We start from the raw sequence: 17,841 nt of genomic DNA, 5'->3' as shown, positions 1-17,841 counted from the left end.
AGGTTTGGAACAATGTGGTTTGGAATGAGAAATACCCCACCATTGTGTGTGTGTGTGTGTGTGTGTGTGTGGGTGTGTGTGTATGGAATCACTTCTGACCTACAAACCTATAAATCCTTTGAAATATCACACATTTACTGAAGTGATTATTCCTACGCAGACTGAATAAACAGGATATCGATGGCGTCAAAGTCAAACAGCCGGGGCCATCAGGACGATAGATACTGGCTACAGACATCTGCCAAGTTCACTGGGGTGCATGTTTACACTGTGAGTTGAAGCCTGGAGCAACAAAGGGCAAGCACTGACAGGCAAGTGAACACATTTCTATCATGGATAAAGGGAGCCCTAATAAGCCCTTTAATTCATGCCATAAAGTGTGTTTGTATTCACCATTCTACAACATTTATCAGGTGGTAAGAATTACAACCCACATAAAACTTTTACATTTTACACATTTTACAGTGACATTGTATTGTTGTCAGCACTTTGGCTTTCCGAGGTCCTGGCTCTGCTTCACTTCAAACATCACCTGTGGTCCTGTACACACACACACACAGACGCACACACACACGCTCACAATTACACAGAGATTATGGAGAGGCCACTGCACAACAACCGCAGCCAGTCGGCACACACACACACACACACACACACACACACCTAATGTCATTTGGCCGTGGTTGTTGCCAGTGGCCTTCCCATAATCTCTCTCTAATTATATACACAGCCAGGCTTACTGTTTCAATGCAGAGACCTGAGAAAATACTACAACCTACTAATCTTATTTGCACACAGCGGCAATAACCTGCTGGGTGAGGGATGGAGAGAAGAGAAGAGAGGACAAGAGTACAAGGATTGGGCTGACAAAAAATACTGAATTTATTTGTCATTATAATTTGTAATTTTTTTATATTTTCATTGTACCAATTAGTGCCAATATTAATTCATATAGCTTCAGCATACAGAGTATACAATGCACATGTCGACTTCAATGTAACAATGACTTTGAGAATTGTATTTGATTTAATGAATTATGACTGAGATTCATTTGTTTTTCCGTGGCAATACATCGTTCCCCTTCAAATCCCATACATAACCTTGCTTGTGTCGCTTTTCTCTTAACTGATGTAGCACCTGTTTAAAACATGTGAATACTTGTACTTCCATCCTCTCCGGCCCTGGATATGAACAGTGTCAATGACAATATTTCCAATTCGACCCTCCTCTCTGCTGCTGTGTACATAGTCTTTATGGAGAATGGCTGGGCTCTTTGTTTCCACTTGGATGCCTCGTGATAGAATATATGCCTGCTCCAAAGGAGGTGCGATGCAGACATACACAGGCCCATGCAGCTACACACACTATGTAAATAATGCATATGTCTTAAAGGGTTTCACCCCACCACAGCTGGCCCACTTCAATTAGAGCGCTTTGAACTCATCTTTCCCTCCTTCCTTTCTCATGCACCCTTTCTCTCTTTTCAATTGCTCATTTCAGTATGTGTGCTTTTCTACCATTTGCACGGCAAATTTAACCTGCAGTAAAATTGTTCTATATACAGTTTTGAACACTTGTACTGCATACAGTGTGCATATATATACTTTATATATATACAGTATGTATACTGTATATATATTTATATATACAATGTCATCTTTTGTACAGTGATATGCAGCATTGAGATACCTGAATTTAAGAATATTCATCCAACCGTGCTGTCTTCCTCATAACACATTAAAATATTGTCTCCCATTGTCTCCAAACTTTTGTATTATTTTATTTTCCTTAAAAAGAAGACAAACAAGGGTGTTAACTGGCTGTGAAAAGCCTCTGAAACACTTGTTTGATCTGCCGTACAACCTGTCAAACTGTGACACAATGTCCCCTGCTGGGGCGCTTCATTTCATTACCAGCAGATCCTCTGTTGTGCGGTGAGGTAGCGTTTGAATTCCCCTGAATCTCACTAGCTTAGAACGTGCACAGAAAGCTTACCTCTCTATTTCCGTCTCCTGATCTCCTAAATTTAGTGTATGCCTTTAGTGACCCTTGCTCATCAACCTTACCCATCTCTCTTTGACTGACCCCCCCCCCCTCTTCACTTCCACTCACTATAAGTGGAGGCCCTGGCCTGGTCTAGTCTCCTCCAAACACATCTAATTACCCCAATGCCAAGCATTTCCCATCCATCACATTATCTTTCAGAGACGAGGTATTAGTGCTCCCCGTCCCGTCAGCCAATTACCTGCTACCTTCTGCTTGAGTCACCTGCATTGCAAATGTGACCTTTACTTAGAGGGCTGATTGCATGTTTCCTAGAGTGTGTGCGAGAAAGCAGGGTTTTGAAGTGTGTGTGTGTGTGAAAGAGAGAGCATGATCTCTGAAAGGGTGTGTTAAGAGAATTAAAGAACGCATGTGTGTGTGTGTGTGTGTGTGTGTGTGTGTGTGTGTGTGTGTGTGTGTGTGTGTGTGTGCGTGCAAGCAATTGTTCAGACCATATTATCTAAGAGCCTACATATGCTGCGGATGTGTGTCTTAAGGTGTTATATGTTTGCGTATTTGTATGAAAGGCAGATATGTGGGCGGGTGTGAATTACCTGAAGACCCTCTCTCTGTGTGTGTGTGTGTGTGTGTTTGTAAGTCTGTGTGTGCGTGCGAGTGTGTGTGTGTGTTTAGGTCTGTGTCTGTGTGTGTGTGTGTGTGTGTGTGTGTGTATGTGTGTGTGTGTGTGTGTGTGTGTGTGTGTGTGTGTGTGTGTGTGTGTGTGTGTGTGTGTGTGTGTGTGTGTGTGTGTGTGTGTGTGTGTGTGTGTGTGTGTGTGTGTGTGTGTGTGTGTGTGTGTGTGCGTGACTGAGCTGGGGCAGTGAGCATACCCTCTCAGACACCCCTCTGACCCCCCTCACCCTGCCCGGTGTGACGGGCTGTCGTGAATGTTAATGTTCTGTGATGGCTGTGGAGCAAATAAGTGTTTCTGACACAGTACAGGCTCCCATTACAGAAGCGGGCCAAATGGGATCGCTAGTGCCTTAATGAGCAGGCAGGTCAGTCAGCCGAAGCCACTGTACCAGTCCCACACACTGCTTATGCAGGGGGCGAAACCTCAACACCCCATCCAATAGACCTAGGGTCAAACTGACTTGTGCTGCAGTCTCCTCACTTCAATTTTAAAACTATGGGCTTGGTGAGAAGTAAGCAGGAAGGTTGACTAACTTAATTTATAATGCAGTCAATTGTAAAGTAGACAACTTTATGTAGTTCCTCCGCTTTACTTCAAAAGAAGGTGGACTTCTTTCACTGAGCAGAATTTCTATAAACTACCAATATACAGGTGCTTCTTTGATCGATGTAACATCATGTAAATATACACATGGTGGCACATATGACAAATCTATTTGCTGTTATATATTCTCCACAGAGATACTTTTTTTTTTAAACAATCTGGGAAATACACAACAGTAGTGGGTCAAATGGGATGTGCATTCTTTTATGCACTTATACTACAATGCGTGTGACGGACATTGTACTTAAAAAAATAACAATAAAAGGAAAAAAACACAACAATGGAAATCCCTTACTTACTTTGGTTTCAGTTATTTTAGGAAGCTATTTCTAGACTTAAGTTTTCCTGTGCAAGATAAGTTCCCTTTTTCATTGAAATCCATTCATTATGGGCGCTGAAGTCATTTTGAAAAGAGTGAATGTCACCTGTCAAAGAAACACAAAAAAAATGAAATTGGGAACACCAACAAAATACTCCACTGAATTGGAAAACCAAGAGACTTGTCCATGGTAAAGTCCCAGTTAGCCTGACAGCCTGTGGACACTGTAAACTCAGTCACAAGCAGTCCAATGCAGCTACACGCCTGTGAACAAAGAAGCTGTCTCCCCTCGTCTCCCTCTAGACTGTCAAGAGAAATTACAGCTTGTAGGTTGAGTCAAACGGTTATTTCAGAAAAAAAAAGGGTTTGGAAGCACATCGCTTGGCTGACTCATCATAATTTTGAGGAAATAAATGAATCCCCCCTTTTTTTCCAGCTGAGGTAAGGAGAGGAAAAAGGAAGAAAATCTGAGAGTGGTGGGTAAAAGATTGAGAGGCCAGCAAGCGAAAAAACATTAGGCTTGATTGAGACACACGGCAGACGGAGAAGCACCTAGCGCTACAGAGCACATCCTCACAGTTGGCCAGGCTGTCTCTCAAAACTCTCCAAATAGTCTAAAGTCGACCTGTTGGAGTTACTGAATCGTCACACTACATGGTGTAGTCCGAGAGCAATGGGCCCACAGAGGTGTCTCCTTTCCCCTCTCTACGGGACTTGTTAGAGGTGCTATTTTGGAACATCTCTTCCTTCCTGCAATGCAAGGAAAATTGTCAAATTTGAACTATGAAATTGTAAGTGTTTTCATAACAGCTAGTCCAAGAGAAACAACTGTTTTTTTTCACGCATGAGCACAAAAGCTACACTTTTGTTTCGTGGCATAGAACACAGTCAGCTGCCATCTTTGAACTGTACAATAGATTCCATTTTGAATCAAATGCCTGGTTTCTCTAGTATGACCAATAAGGATGTGCTTTACTACATCAAATGTAATGTCAATACCCATCTACTGGTGGGTACCTAATGTCCATAAAAAACATGGATGTATACTTGCTTTAAAATAAAATGTTACAACATGGTCATCTTGTAATTGGGTTAATTACAAGTTCACTTTCTGACAAAAATAGCTAAAATAAACAGTAGCTTTCATATGTGTCATACTGTTTACATTCTAGACAATGATTTTTGCATTACACTGAGTCTGACGACACCAATACAATATTTCCAGATAATGGAAGTGCCAATGCAGAAACGTTTCCCTATAATGAGAGTGAAAAGGTCACAGCAGCAATTGAAGGGAAAAACCTTCACATGCAAACAAGACAGATAAAAGTCCACCGATAATTTACTGAAAAACTAATTGGCAAACAGTCTAACAAGACATTAAATCACGGAAATAATTAAAATGTGAAAAGCAAAAAATAAATAAAAAATTATAATAATGAATTTAAAGAAAGCTCAGAGGAAAACATCATGACTGCTAGGCTGAAACTCAATATAGGACGATCGGGCAAAACAAATACAATTAAATTAATATGTATGGTTTGGATTATGGGAAATATTGTAGGTTTGATACATGAGGTTCAACAACTAAAACTTGGGTAAAGTTAAAGGAATGGATTGGGTTGATGATACATGATGAACACCAGTTTCCGACAAGGAAGTGGAAATTACTACACAGGCAGCCTTCAACCCCCAACCTCTGCACCATAACATACGGGCAATGGATATACAGAGGGGCAGAATCATCTAACATGAATGTTATTCCTAGGATGCTGGGCATGCTAATTGGCATGTGTCAACAATAAAATAGTACAGTGCGATGATACACATACCCATACTGTAGTACTGCCAGTGATCAAGGAGAGGTTAGGTATACAGTTGGGTTGTTTACTAATACTGAAAATTAAAGATTGCGGGAGAAGTATTACAACTTGCAGAAGAGTAAACTGTTAAACCACTCCCTTTCTGTGCATTCCCTTTGTTTAAGAAGTGTCTCTAATCAATGTGTATTTAATGATAATGGGACAACAATGTAACCATATGAACATTATCGAGAATTATCACCTGAAATTGAAGCCCTCTTCAGTTTTACGTAGCTTTAGGAGGTGCAGCTCATTGTTCATAGTAACTGTTTTGGTTTACTCTTCACGCTCTTGCTCTATTATGGACGTGTGTTAACTTTTTGTTGGAAAGTCTGAAACAACATCAGCCTAGCAACATGGGGAATAGTCTGCATCAAATGTTTCCTTATTGTTTTCTTTAAAGGAGATTTTATGTGCAAAAAAACGTATCCAATACTTTCCACGGTTATACGCCCACCCCGCACGCTAAGAAAGCCTTTCTATCGGGAGAAACCTGAGGGCCTCATTTGTATGTTTTGTTGGCCCTCCTGAGCGCAATGGGTAATGGAAGCAAAGGTCAGTGTTAAGTCTCCGCTGGCTTTTGTTCTTTAAAAACAACAATATTGTATTGATCTGTCCTGAATGATGAACACAAATGTGTTGGTAAAACACTGCCTCTTTTGACCTTTAGCAATTACTCTACACGGCTTTAGCAGTACTGTGGATGAAAAAAACAATGTCCAGCTCATTTTCACATTTGTGTGTAAGTATACCTATATCATATCAAGAACAGCCATATATTGTGGTTATATTTCAGAGATGCTGCATTTTAAAATGTAATCTGGGAACACATTATGACTATAAGATTCAATGGCTTTGCTGTAGTAAACTAACGGGCCATCCAAACATAACTCTTAGGGCAATGACTTACCTCAGTAAAACTGTTTCATTTTAAATCATTTTCTGTTGTTGCATTTTTCATGCTTTATTGATAGATAGAGTGACATGTAAAATAGGGCAGAGAGGGGAATGATGTATTACCACATGCCCTTTACAAATATCAATGTTGTATGTTGATTGAATACCCAAATGAGATGAGTACACACATTAAGCATGTTAAACTGGACCATTTTGCCTTTGTCTCTTAAATTAAATTGCATGAAGCTGCATGCATATTGTCCAATTTTAATAATGTGTGTTTTAACTACTGTCATGGGAGAAATCTCATGAGCTTGGAATGTACTATGACCAATACCAGGCTATAAACAAACAATAAAAGGCAGTGAACCCCTCAGGTGCCTTCTTATAGAATCCCAGTTATCTGTTAGTGAGTTTAACTGAGTCAAAGTTGTCTGACAGAGTTGAAGTGTGTCGTGATGACGCATGATCACACCCTCTTGACCTTTTCTTCTGACCTTAAGAGGGTGTGAGATTACAATCATGGACTTCTATTCGGGGGGGGGGGGCTACAACCACTGGTTAGCATAGTACAATCACCAAGTCAGCCAAACTCTGATTTTGGAAAGCATTTTGTGTGAATTATCTATTTATGCTAGCTAGGAAGAGACCATAGCATGCTTAAAAAAAACGTTCTTCTTTTGAAAGCTCTTGGGGAAAATTGTTATTGTCTTTTATCCATGAACGTAGTAGTATGAAAGCCAGTCTTTGGTATGGGTAGGATTTTTCTATCCATAACACACACCCTGAAAGTTCAGTCATTCAGCCTGAGACAGCTTGAGATGGTGAAAAGGCGATGGCCCTTAGGCTCAAACCTCTTGACCTGTGGAACCACTGCAGGGGAGCGATGATAGAAGCCTGATAGAGGCCAGTCACTGGGGCCGAAAGGCGCATCCTAGACATGCCCTTTTGGCAGTGCAGAGCTCTGAACACAACCACAAATACACACACACATGATCTCTCTCTCTCTCTCTCTCTCTCTCTCTCTCTCTCACACACACATATACACACAGACACACACAGACACAGACACACAGACACACACACACACACACACACACACACACACACACACACACACACACACACACACACACACACACACACACACACACACAGACCGTATCTCCAAGCAGTAAAGGAAAAATAAGAGGAGGCACTTCAGATTTTAAAGTAGTGGGGTAAATATTCTACACCTCATCTTGACAGCTGTGGACGGGCGTCCTGGTGTCTGGTGAATGATAACGAGCAAGATGCAACTCTCACTCGCCAAACACAATGGAACTAACCGGAGCCAACAAATTCCATTATATTTATTTAACTGTCCTAAAAATGCTCCTCTAATGTTTTTTTTTCTTCTTCTTTTCTACTCAAAACTGCTAAGTCCTCCACACTGATCTACTTGGCATACTATTCTGTATTCCATCAATATATTCATTTTGCTAAGATCAGCCAGGCCAAGCATTCACGTCAACTGACATTTAGATGTAATTTAATACCTCAGGAAAAATAAAGCAATGTTTTTGAAAGGATACGATTACACACCTAAGGGCTGTTTTTGTTTATTGTATATGTGCATTTATATTTCTCTAATAATAATGTGCTTTGTTTTAATTAGAATAAAAGGCCATTCCATTGATTCTCTGGGAAGGCCATAAGAGCACTGTGCCTTATGCGTCTGTGTGTGTGTGTGTGTGTGTGTGTGTGTGTGTGTGTGTGTGTGTGTGTGGTCTCTCCACACTGCTCATTGTGTGAGGTCATGCTTCATATTTTCATTTAAGACTTGATCACATTACCCCTATTCTCACCATATTAATGTTAGTCAATGAATAGATTAAATATTCAATTAAGCTTAATGCGCGCGTGTGTGTGTGTGTGTGTGTGTGTGTGTGTGTGTGTGTGTGTGTGCCAGGCCATTGAATGTGATTCTGTGTGTGTGTGAGAGTTGGAGGGTGTGTGTGTTGATGTGTAATGATGTGTAAATATATTTATGGCTCAGGGTCACAGTGGTATTAACCTGACCCAGACTCTCTTTCTCTCTCTGGGGAAGCTGCTGATTGTGTTGTGTTTCAGTAAGTGTGTGTGTGCCTTGGACTGCTATAGAAACAGAGCATGTTTGTCAAGGACACTTGTTTAAAAAAAAGGGGGGTAAGGAAGGAAGAGCCTACAAATATGATTACGTCACCTTTACGATATAATTTCAACCATTGGAGATTTTTTTTGAATTTATCTTGAGACAACTATGTTAAAACTGCGGCTGTGGACTTTTTGGCTATATCCTCACGGGAGGACTACATAGTGCGCTCAATTTATGTGCTGCTTTTACCAAGTGGGGAAGGTATTTCAGTTAAATGTCCCATCAGTCAGGCATATGCCAAAGGCCTACGTCTTATTCAAGTTTTAAAGCTCTAATTGGTAACGTTTAAAAGGCGTTTAAGAGTGCCCTTTCTTCTCCCTTTCTCATTTCCCATTTAATGTGTTGTGTCAAAGTCTATTACCTCAGTTGGACGTTTCTGTCCCTTAAGTTGAAAGAAAGAGGGGGAAGGTGGAGGGGGAGAGAGAGTGAGAAAGAACGACAGAGAGAGAGAGAGGTGTGGGGGTGAAAAAAAAGAGAGCGAAGCCATCAGCTGAGGTTTGCCAGGTCGATAAAGCTTTTAGATTTGGAGATGTTTTCAGGGGGAGCCCATTTCCTGCGGCTAAGAGTTGTTAATGGAGCTTAAGGAATTATCCTATGACTCTCGCTTTCGAGAGCAGTTTATTTCAGCCCTGGACCCTGCTGCTGCTGCTCCGCGTGTCGGAAGGAGTGGGTCTGAATATGCTGCTGTCAACCCAGCTTAATGAAAAGTAACGCGTCGCTGATTACGGTTTTATTTGGTCGCTATGTAAAAGGCTCCTGTTAATTTACCATCTCGCTCCCTCTGTGTGTTCGTATTTGCCACGGCTGAACGATTTAGCCTCTCTCTCTCTCTCTCTCTCTCTCTCTCCCTCTCTCTCTCTCTCTCTCTCATGACCCGTCTTACTTCACGTCTCTCTCCCTTGGAAAAAAGCCACTTGGTTTCGGCGGTCTAATACAATGTCTTCATGCTAAATTAATTAAACGTCGAGGCTATATTGTCTTATCGGTGTAGACTTAAACTGTGGCCTTTTTTTTTCCACCAGTCAGTAGAACCAAAAAGATAAATATACCATTTTGCATGCAGCACATTTGACTATCCCTATTGAATATAGTATAGGCTATCTATTAAGCCAGCATGGACCTGTCAAATATACTAAAGGCCTGTAGCTATACTTCTATTTGCTGCTATTTATTCTGCGGTCATGTCAACTTTGTTTTAGAGATGCTTCAGGCAAGGTTTTCCGAGCTAGGAAAGCAAATAAAAACATACATCCTGACTCCGATTTAAAGAAAATCCCTATTGTCCACCATAGCACTATGAGAGAGAAGAGGGGGGGGGGGGTATTTTCCATTAAAATTCATCACTGATGCCCCCCTCCCTCTCGAAGGACAGACCGAGTCCCCCGAGAGCTCCACTTTCGCCATTACTGTCAAGTACCCTTGACTCGTTTCTTTTTGCCCTTTTATCTACAACAACTAATTCGAGTTCCTTTGCCCTTTTCACTTTTCTACGACGTGAGTGCCTCCCTCTCTCTCTCTCTCTCTTTCTCTCTCTCTCTCTCTCTCTCTCGTAAAGCCCCTTCACTTTTCAGTAGAGGAATCAGCATCCAGGCTATAGGCCCATAGGTTCCTGCATGGGGGGCCCTCCGCGTCTCGAGGAAATTGAGGGGTTAGTGTCAAAACGAAAACTCCTCACTTCCCATGATCTCGCAGGGGCTCTCCGCTCTTGAACCCATTAATAGACGTATATGGCGAATAACTTACCCTTTTGACAGCTGCATCATGGACGGTGTGTTGAGATGTTTCGATAATATTATCAAAGAGTGGAGAGAGAGAGAGAGAGAGGAAAATCAATAGCCTGACATGAAATATGACTGCGAACATCCCAATTACAGCCTGTTTAGAGGGGATTAATGAGGCAGATCTTAGATAGTGATATTGTTCTGTCTTGAGGGGTGAGCCGACTCATTTTCTCGATGTCACTAAACGACACCGGATGTTCTCTGAAAAATGTTTTAAAAAATAAAAAAATTAACACATGGCGGGCCATGGTAGATTGCGATCGTTGTAATAGGCTAAGAGGGAATTGAAATGGAGAAACTGCTATATTTTAACAGCATGTTGTGTTTAATAATCGGTCGTGCAGAAGAAGGCCCAAGTGGTAAAGGATCGAGCGTTTAGTTTTACGTATTTAAAAGAAAAATTTAGAAATAGATAAAGCAAGATCAGCAAGGCCCGGGACGAATTTGGAGTCCCCTGTCATTTCAGCACCACGGACAGCGGCTCTGGCTAGTAAACCCAACATCACAAGCAGCGCTCTTCAGAAACCGACTTTTATTTTCAGTGAACAAAGTTGAGACGCTCCCCAATCACTTCTTGGGAGAGCAGCTGTGCATTTGTGAAACGTTTTTTTTTCTTCTTCTTTTTAATAGTGATATTCAACTGCTGAAACCTAAATAATATTCAATTACATTTGCATGCGCATAGTAAATCAGAATTAAAAAAGAAAGAAAAGAAAGAAAGAATCATGTAAACCGTATATAGGCCTATTTCCCCCCCGAGATGTAAACTTATAGTTATACATTTCGATACGTTTTTGTGCGTGCGTTAAAAATAAATAAGCCAAACCGACCCGGATATGTCACTTGTGTAACGCCAATGTAACAACATTGCTTTAGAAAAAACGAATAAAACATAACAGGGGCATCATGGAGACGAAACAGGCATTTCCATTGGATTTTCAGTCATTCACAAAAAAGTATCTCTCTTTTTGCAATAAAAGGGAGGTGGGGGGGGGGAGGGGGTTTGGTCATTTTGTTAGGAGCAGAAAAGTTTGTTGATAGTTTTTGGGAAACTCATGGCGCCACTGTCTTTGGAAGAGTCTTGGTGCTGCTGCTGCTGCAGGCTCCTCTCCGCCTCCATAATGTTGCCTTTGGTGTTCGTGCTCCAAGACACGCTGTTGTTGTTGTTGTTGGTCAGCGCCTGGCTCAACGTGCTGTGCCTGAACAGAGGGTCGTGGAAAACCCCGTCCACCCAGTTTCTCAGCGACGTAACCGGCGAGTCCTGCCTGTTGTCCAGGCCGCTCACGGGCGATGTCGCGGCGGGGGAGGGGGTGAGGGAGGAGGGTGGCTGCTGCTGGCACCTCAGCATACAGGACGGGTACTCAGTCTGTGCGTTCAGGGACGTGGCGGTCTGGGCCAAAGACCAGATCCGAGGTTTTCCGTCTAATATCTGCTGCTGCTGCTGCTGTTGTTGGTTATAGCACGCCTTCACCTGTCGTATACTGTCCGCTTGGAAGTCCTCCGGGTTCGTTTTGAGACAACTTTTGCTCAAGTCGTGCTCATGCTCCCCTCCTCCTCCCAGAGAAACGGGGATGGAGATTTTCAGAGACTGGTCCTTGATGAGGTGCTCTGCGCCGGGGCAGTCGCCCGTCGTGGTCATGTGTGTGTTCATGAGGTACCGGTGCTTCAGCTCACACTCCGAGCTCTCAGACTCCAGCGCGTCGAAGTCGTCCAGGTCGCTGAGCTGGAGGTCTTTATCAGGCCGACTCCTGGTCTCTGTTGGAGAGAGAGAGGACCGAGAAAAGACAGCAGACATGTCAGTGAAATATTTGGTGTTAACACGAGCATGTACTGAAAGTGCAATCACACTTGTAAAAAAATATATAATAAAAAATAAAAATAATTCAGCCTGCCATTGGGTCAATACACAATTATATTTAATAAGTCATAAATCAAGTTTCATCTGTTTCATGTACTTAATAAAAAACTAAAACAATTACTAAATTAACCTATACTTAATAATTGTGTACTTTAATTATTAACTAAATACATGAAGGCCTAACACAAATATGAAGTCATGTTCAGCTCAAAAAGTAAAACACTTTAACTTGGTTTAAGTGGAACTGTGAAACTGACTGAGGCCTCTGTCTTAAATGACAGAGATACAAGTTTGTTTTATGACCAAAGTCCTCTGTACAGAAAAGGTTACTGCTGATGTTTTTGAAACGTTTATTCTGTAACAATGAAAATAATGAAATTGGTTTTAAACTGCTTATTACAAAAATGAATTAAGTAAATTAAACAAATAATAAGGCCTCACTGTTCTTTGTTTATTATAAGTGTGATAACAAGTAGAAATATATAATACCAGCATAACACAAATACAATGCTTGTCAGACTTTGTTTAAAAAAATAATTTAGACTTAAGACTGATAAAATCAAATGTCTTAAACTGATAAGCAGATTTTCACAAATGGACATAACAAAATATAGCATGGCAACATATTCCCAGTTCATGGTGTGTTTGTTGAAAACAAAATGAGTAGATTTAAGTGTTATAGATAAGAGATAACAGTGGGATTTAGTTGTTTGTCAGTAATAACTCATCCTAAATCTGTGAGATTAACTCAACAAGACACAGTTGATAAAACCGTCTTTTGACAAAAATGCTCTCCTTTGCCCATAATACTAAAGAACATGTCCATTCAAATAAAGAAAAGTGGCACTCTAAATGATTCTTACTGACAACACCATAGCAATGCCTTTTTCAGAGACGTTGTCATATATACACTCACTTTCTTTCATCATAATAATCTTGCCACAAAAGACACTTGTAATGTACAGTACTTCCAAAACAAGTCAGCAGTACACATGCAGCTTTAACATTGACACTTACCATCGTCATTGTTCTCGCTTTTGATCTGCTCCTCCTGAGAGCCTTCGTCGTCGTCCTCGTCGTATCTCTTCTCTTCCGATCCCTTGTTCCTTGGCGGCCATGTCATCTTGTTCTCCTTCTTCAGCCTCCTCCGTGCATTAGCGAACCAGGTGGAGACCTGTGTCAGAGTCATCTTGGTGATGATGGCCAGCATGATCTTCTCCCCTTTGGTCGGGTACGGGTTCTTCCGGTGCTCCTGCAGCCAGGCCTTCAGAGTGCTGGTCGTCTCTCGCGTGGCGTTCTTCCGCCTCGTTCCCCCATCCATGGAACCGTATCTGTTGGCGAGAAGAAACACACACACACACATTGGTAAAGATAGGGTATGCACAAAAGTAGGAAGATTGCTTTTTTTGCGTGACAATTTCGAGTGTTGCCCTGGCAGTTTCTCTCCTGAACACTTTTTTGTCTTGTAATCCTCATGAAATTATGCACGACATACTTTGTAAACCAGACAGTCCCACTCATAAACTAATCTGTAGTAAAACTATGTGAAGATATGACAATTAGAAACTGACAAACACGTGTCAGTTAAGAAACAGAAATAAAAAAGTACATGACATGAGGTAAGATAGTAAGTAAACACACCGATGTCTATGTTTAGCCCTTGGGGAACTGTAAAATTAATACTGTAACTACATTCTTACATGTATACATAAGCCTTGGACCTGCTGGGATGATGTGCAGTGTACTGTACAATATGGAAATAAGGAGGACTTTGTACATCACTTCACTGAAACAACTCCAAAATTCCCTCTGCAGTGCCTGGTGCACAGTAAATCTGTTATTTTGCTATTTTGTAAATATGCCAATTATTCTACCAAACAAAATGTTTTGCCAATAATAATCGTAAGTGTATTTGGACTTCTATATCAATAATTCAAAACTGTTCTTAGTACAGCATATACGCCTTTCCTCCTACCCTATCCTCTCGCGCAAATATCAACCATGAACTTACATTTAAAATGCACAGTGTTGATTTTCGGTCAGCAGTGAGCTGTAAAAGTCCTCTCCGGGGAGGCTTTTATGAGGCCTTTATTGCTCCGTATAGCTTAGTGCAGGTCAAGCAGTGCGCAGGGAATCAAAAAGGAGAGGAGCCGCGCTGCACCTTTCCCACACAAGTGAGTTGTTTCCTCACAGATAAAATAGACTGTAAAATTGCTTTATTGAGTGTAATGATGAGCCCTCAGGTGGAAGGCAGGCACAGGCAGAGTGGGACTGCTGCAGGCCTGCTTGTTTTTCTAAGTGCCACTAATTCTGTCTAGCCTTAGACTGGGGCCTTTTTTGTATGTGCACACAGGAGCGTTCCTGCTTACACCTCTTTGCACTTTATGCTGCATTTAGGGTAACTGGTAAAAAAAGAAGAAGCCAGCGCTCGGGGTTCAGCTTATGTGAGCTCTCTCTTTTGCCATACAGTTTTGCTGATCAATTAACACTGTTCTAGCTTCTTTAAAAGTAGCTGGTTCCATTCAAAGTGCAGCAGCTGATCCCAGTTACCCCCGTAATCATGTGTGGTTGTCATTCAAGACCTACATTTTCACCTTCATCTCATTATTGGAAAGACCTTTTAAATATGGCAGCCCTGCTCTTCACAACACTGGAGAGGCCTTGTGTCTTTCAGAAAGGGGCAGGAGTCTCCTGAAAACACGTCACCTCATCAGGGAAGAAATGTGTCATGAGATAGAGGTGATAACCCAGTGTTGTTCGGACGGGATGTGAATGGTTATGGCCTCTATGGGATAAATTGATTTTATGCTGGCCAAACTGACCCCTTCATTCGCGCATAATACCTTGAGAGCTACTGTTAAGCAACATTCTGATCAAGTCACATTTGAGCCGCGTGACGCAGTCGACATAAGCCCACCAATATGTGTGATAGTACACTTACACCACAGAGCTCAAGATTAGGAAAGTTGTTATTCTTAATCGTCACTTTTCCATCCCATACCATATTCTATTAAATGACACATCGGTGTGTGCAGTTCACTCATAGTGGCCTTAGGTTTTGAATTGATAATCACACATATTGCATTAGACATATTGGTCAAAAGAAGTCACATTGTCACAGAAACCACATACCTGTCATATTGATACTGTCCCAGGGTAGGGTCATAAGGATAGTAGGCGGTTGCCTGGGTTATTCCTGCATGTGCAGAAGCTGTGGCATCTTTAGTATCGAACGCGCCCTGCAATCGTATACAGAGACAAAAGTGAGTTTCAACTGGAAATCCAATTTGGTACTTTAAATGACCTACCCAGTGCTGAGAAAATAATACACAGTTTGGTTGTTGCTTAAAGTTGCTTGGTTATGAAAACAAGTATGGGCTGTTTCTTATGATGAAGTAAACCTGCATTTTGAAATATCCTCTTGCAAAATGAAGCATGGGCAAACTATACTAACTATAATATTGAATTTTCAAAGGGTTGTGTTACATCCAGATATGTGTTTAACCTTTTTAAACCTTTTTTTCACAAAATAAAACTCCTGTAAAACAAGAGTAAACAGTGACTTGTTCATCGCAGGGATCCAGGCAAATACATATATGAGAGGGTTCCAGGAGAGTTTTTAAGGACTGTTTTAATTATTGTAGAAACAAACTGTCAATTAATGAGGCATACAGCTGTCATCCATATCTCTCTTTCCAACAATTTCGTCCAGAATGTTGGCACTTATATTCAAAACTAAACCAAGTGGAAAATATTAAATCAGTATGTTAATAAGCCCATTCATCCTTATAGGGATTATGGAAACGTTTTATACATTATTTTCAAAATAAGTTGATAATTTGTATTTATTTACCCCAAATAAACTGTAAAAATCGTCTAGTTTCCATAGCAAACAAGCTTATAACAACTGTAATGGAAGATTTTCACTTGTTTCCTTGTTCCAAAGTGACTTGGTTCCATGCAACCTCTGACACCTGAAAGTGAGCCCCATCCCATTTAGCTGAGAAGCTATTCAATTACGAAAGAAAAAGTTGTCTTGAAGGATGATTTATGAGGATAAATCACTAACAGTAAAATGCAGGTATTGTGCTGTGTAGAACGAGCGGAGAGCTGCTGCCTGGCTCTCGCTTCAGCACCCTGCGGCTCCATTAATCAATGACAAGAGGGATCAGATGAAAGGGGCTTACCAGTGAGTAGAAAGCCGAGGCGTCCGTGCCGTATGTAACGTAATTTCCATAGCCTTGGCCGCTTGTGTAGGGGCTCCCGTACACGCCCAATGCGGCGGCCGAGCTGAGTTCATGCCTCGCCGTGGCCAGCAGCCGGCTCTCGTACACGGGACAGTAGACCGGTGTCTGCCCGGACGCTGCTACACCGGAGTCGGCTATGGATCTGCCGGTGGACTCGCAGCATGTGGTCAGAGAGTTGGTTGTCATCAGGAACTGGGTGTAAACCGAGAGAGAATGTATATTTGTAAAATGTCATTGGTATCCTTCATTTGATTCTGCATTGATACTAAATGTAACATAAAATAGTCAGCTCTTAGTTTATAACTTTTATTTATCAAATATGAACTAAGTCGTGCCAGTGGAAATAATACGAGTATCCCATGTTCCACTTGTCAAAAATAAACATGATTTTAATAAACAAAAAAACAATACTCTCAAAAATGTAAATACAACATGCCATGTCTAAGAATACCTATATTTGATGATGAATGGTGCATCATATTCTTATGGTAATGTGCGCGTAAAACGTGTCCAAAACGAACCGTCTATAAAGCTTTACTCCAAATGCAACACATGCGTTTCAAACAAACCCAACACGTTTTCCCAACATCGCTCATTAACACCCGAAGTCATACCCAAATGTTTTTTTTTTTTTTTTTTTTTGTCGTGGCTCAAAGCCAAAACAAAACAGCAGCTGGGTTATGGCGTAAAACACATACAGCGTGTGCAGAACAAGTTGGCATGCGTGTCCCAGCGCAGATAAACATATGGTTGACATTACAGCGCGGCTATTATCTTGCAGAAATCAGTGAACGGGAGGTCGGGGGTCTCACTGCTTTTTGGAGATCCTCTTCTTACCACTTTTTCTTTCTATCGCTGCATGAACACAGCCCAAGTATCACTGGCTGTAACGCAATACCTTTCCGATACCCGAAAGCACTGTGACAGCTTCCCATGTTTGTTGACCAAAACGCGCAAAAGGATCACGCTTAAATCGATGCCATAATCAATCGCTGCAGTATCAAAACCAAAACAACCAATTCAGTGAACAAAAGCAGTAACAACACTTACTTGTGGAGCAGACGAATATGGATATCCAAATTGTGGATATGACATGGTAGAGAGGTCCCCCAATATCCAGAAATAAAGCGAGACTGAAGGTCTCCACTCTAACGCAGGCTGCGGCTCTGTTTGACTGTACCAATTGATTGGTAAGCACAGGCTCCTGGATGCTTATAGGGCGAAGCAGAGTAGCATGTTTAATTTGTGTAAAATGCCCCCATGCACTCAAACGCCTTTCAACCGAGCAAAATAAAAAATAATAATAATAAAAGGAAGAAAATCTTCTATCGCTCTCTTTTCTTTTTCAAAGTGTATTCGAAATAAATAAATGAATTAAAGTGATATAGACTCCCTTTGCCTAGAATAATAACTTTGTTGCC

The 17,841-nt window shown here is 41.3% G+C and overlaps 1 protein-coding gene across 1 annotated transcript; it reads right to left on the bottom strand.

Annotated features, from left to right (window-relative positions):
• Window positions 1–11,330: 11,330 nt before the first annotated feature.
• irx4a (iroquois homeobox 4a) lies at window positions 11,331–17,515 on the bottom strand (the record flags this gene model as incomplete). The annotated part of the gene is made up of 5 exons (XM_080039317.1): window positions 11,331–12,070; window positions 13,191–13,504; window positions 15,306–15,412; window positions 16,361–16,612; window positions 17,471–17,515. 5 exons carry the CDS (start codon window positions 17,513–17,515, stop codon window positions 11,331–11,333), a joined length of 1,458 nt encoding a protein of 485 aa, XP_079895443.1.
• Window positions 17,516–17,841: the final 326 nt, after the last annotated feature.

Source organism: Ammodytes marinus (genome assembly GCF_949987685.1).
Source record: "Ammodytes marinus genome assembly, chromosome: 13".
NCBI lineage: Eukaryota > Metazoa > Chordata > Actinopteri > Uranoscopiformes > Ammodytidae > Ammodytes > Ammodytes marinus.
This window is presented reverse-complemented; position numbering and strand designations above follow the sequence as displayed.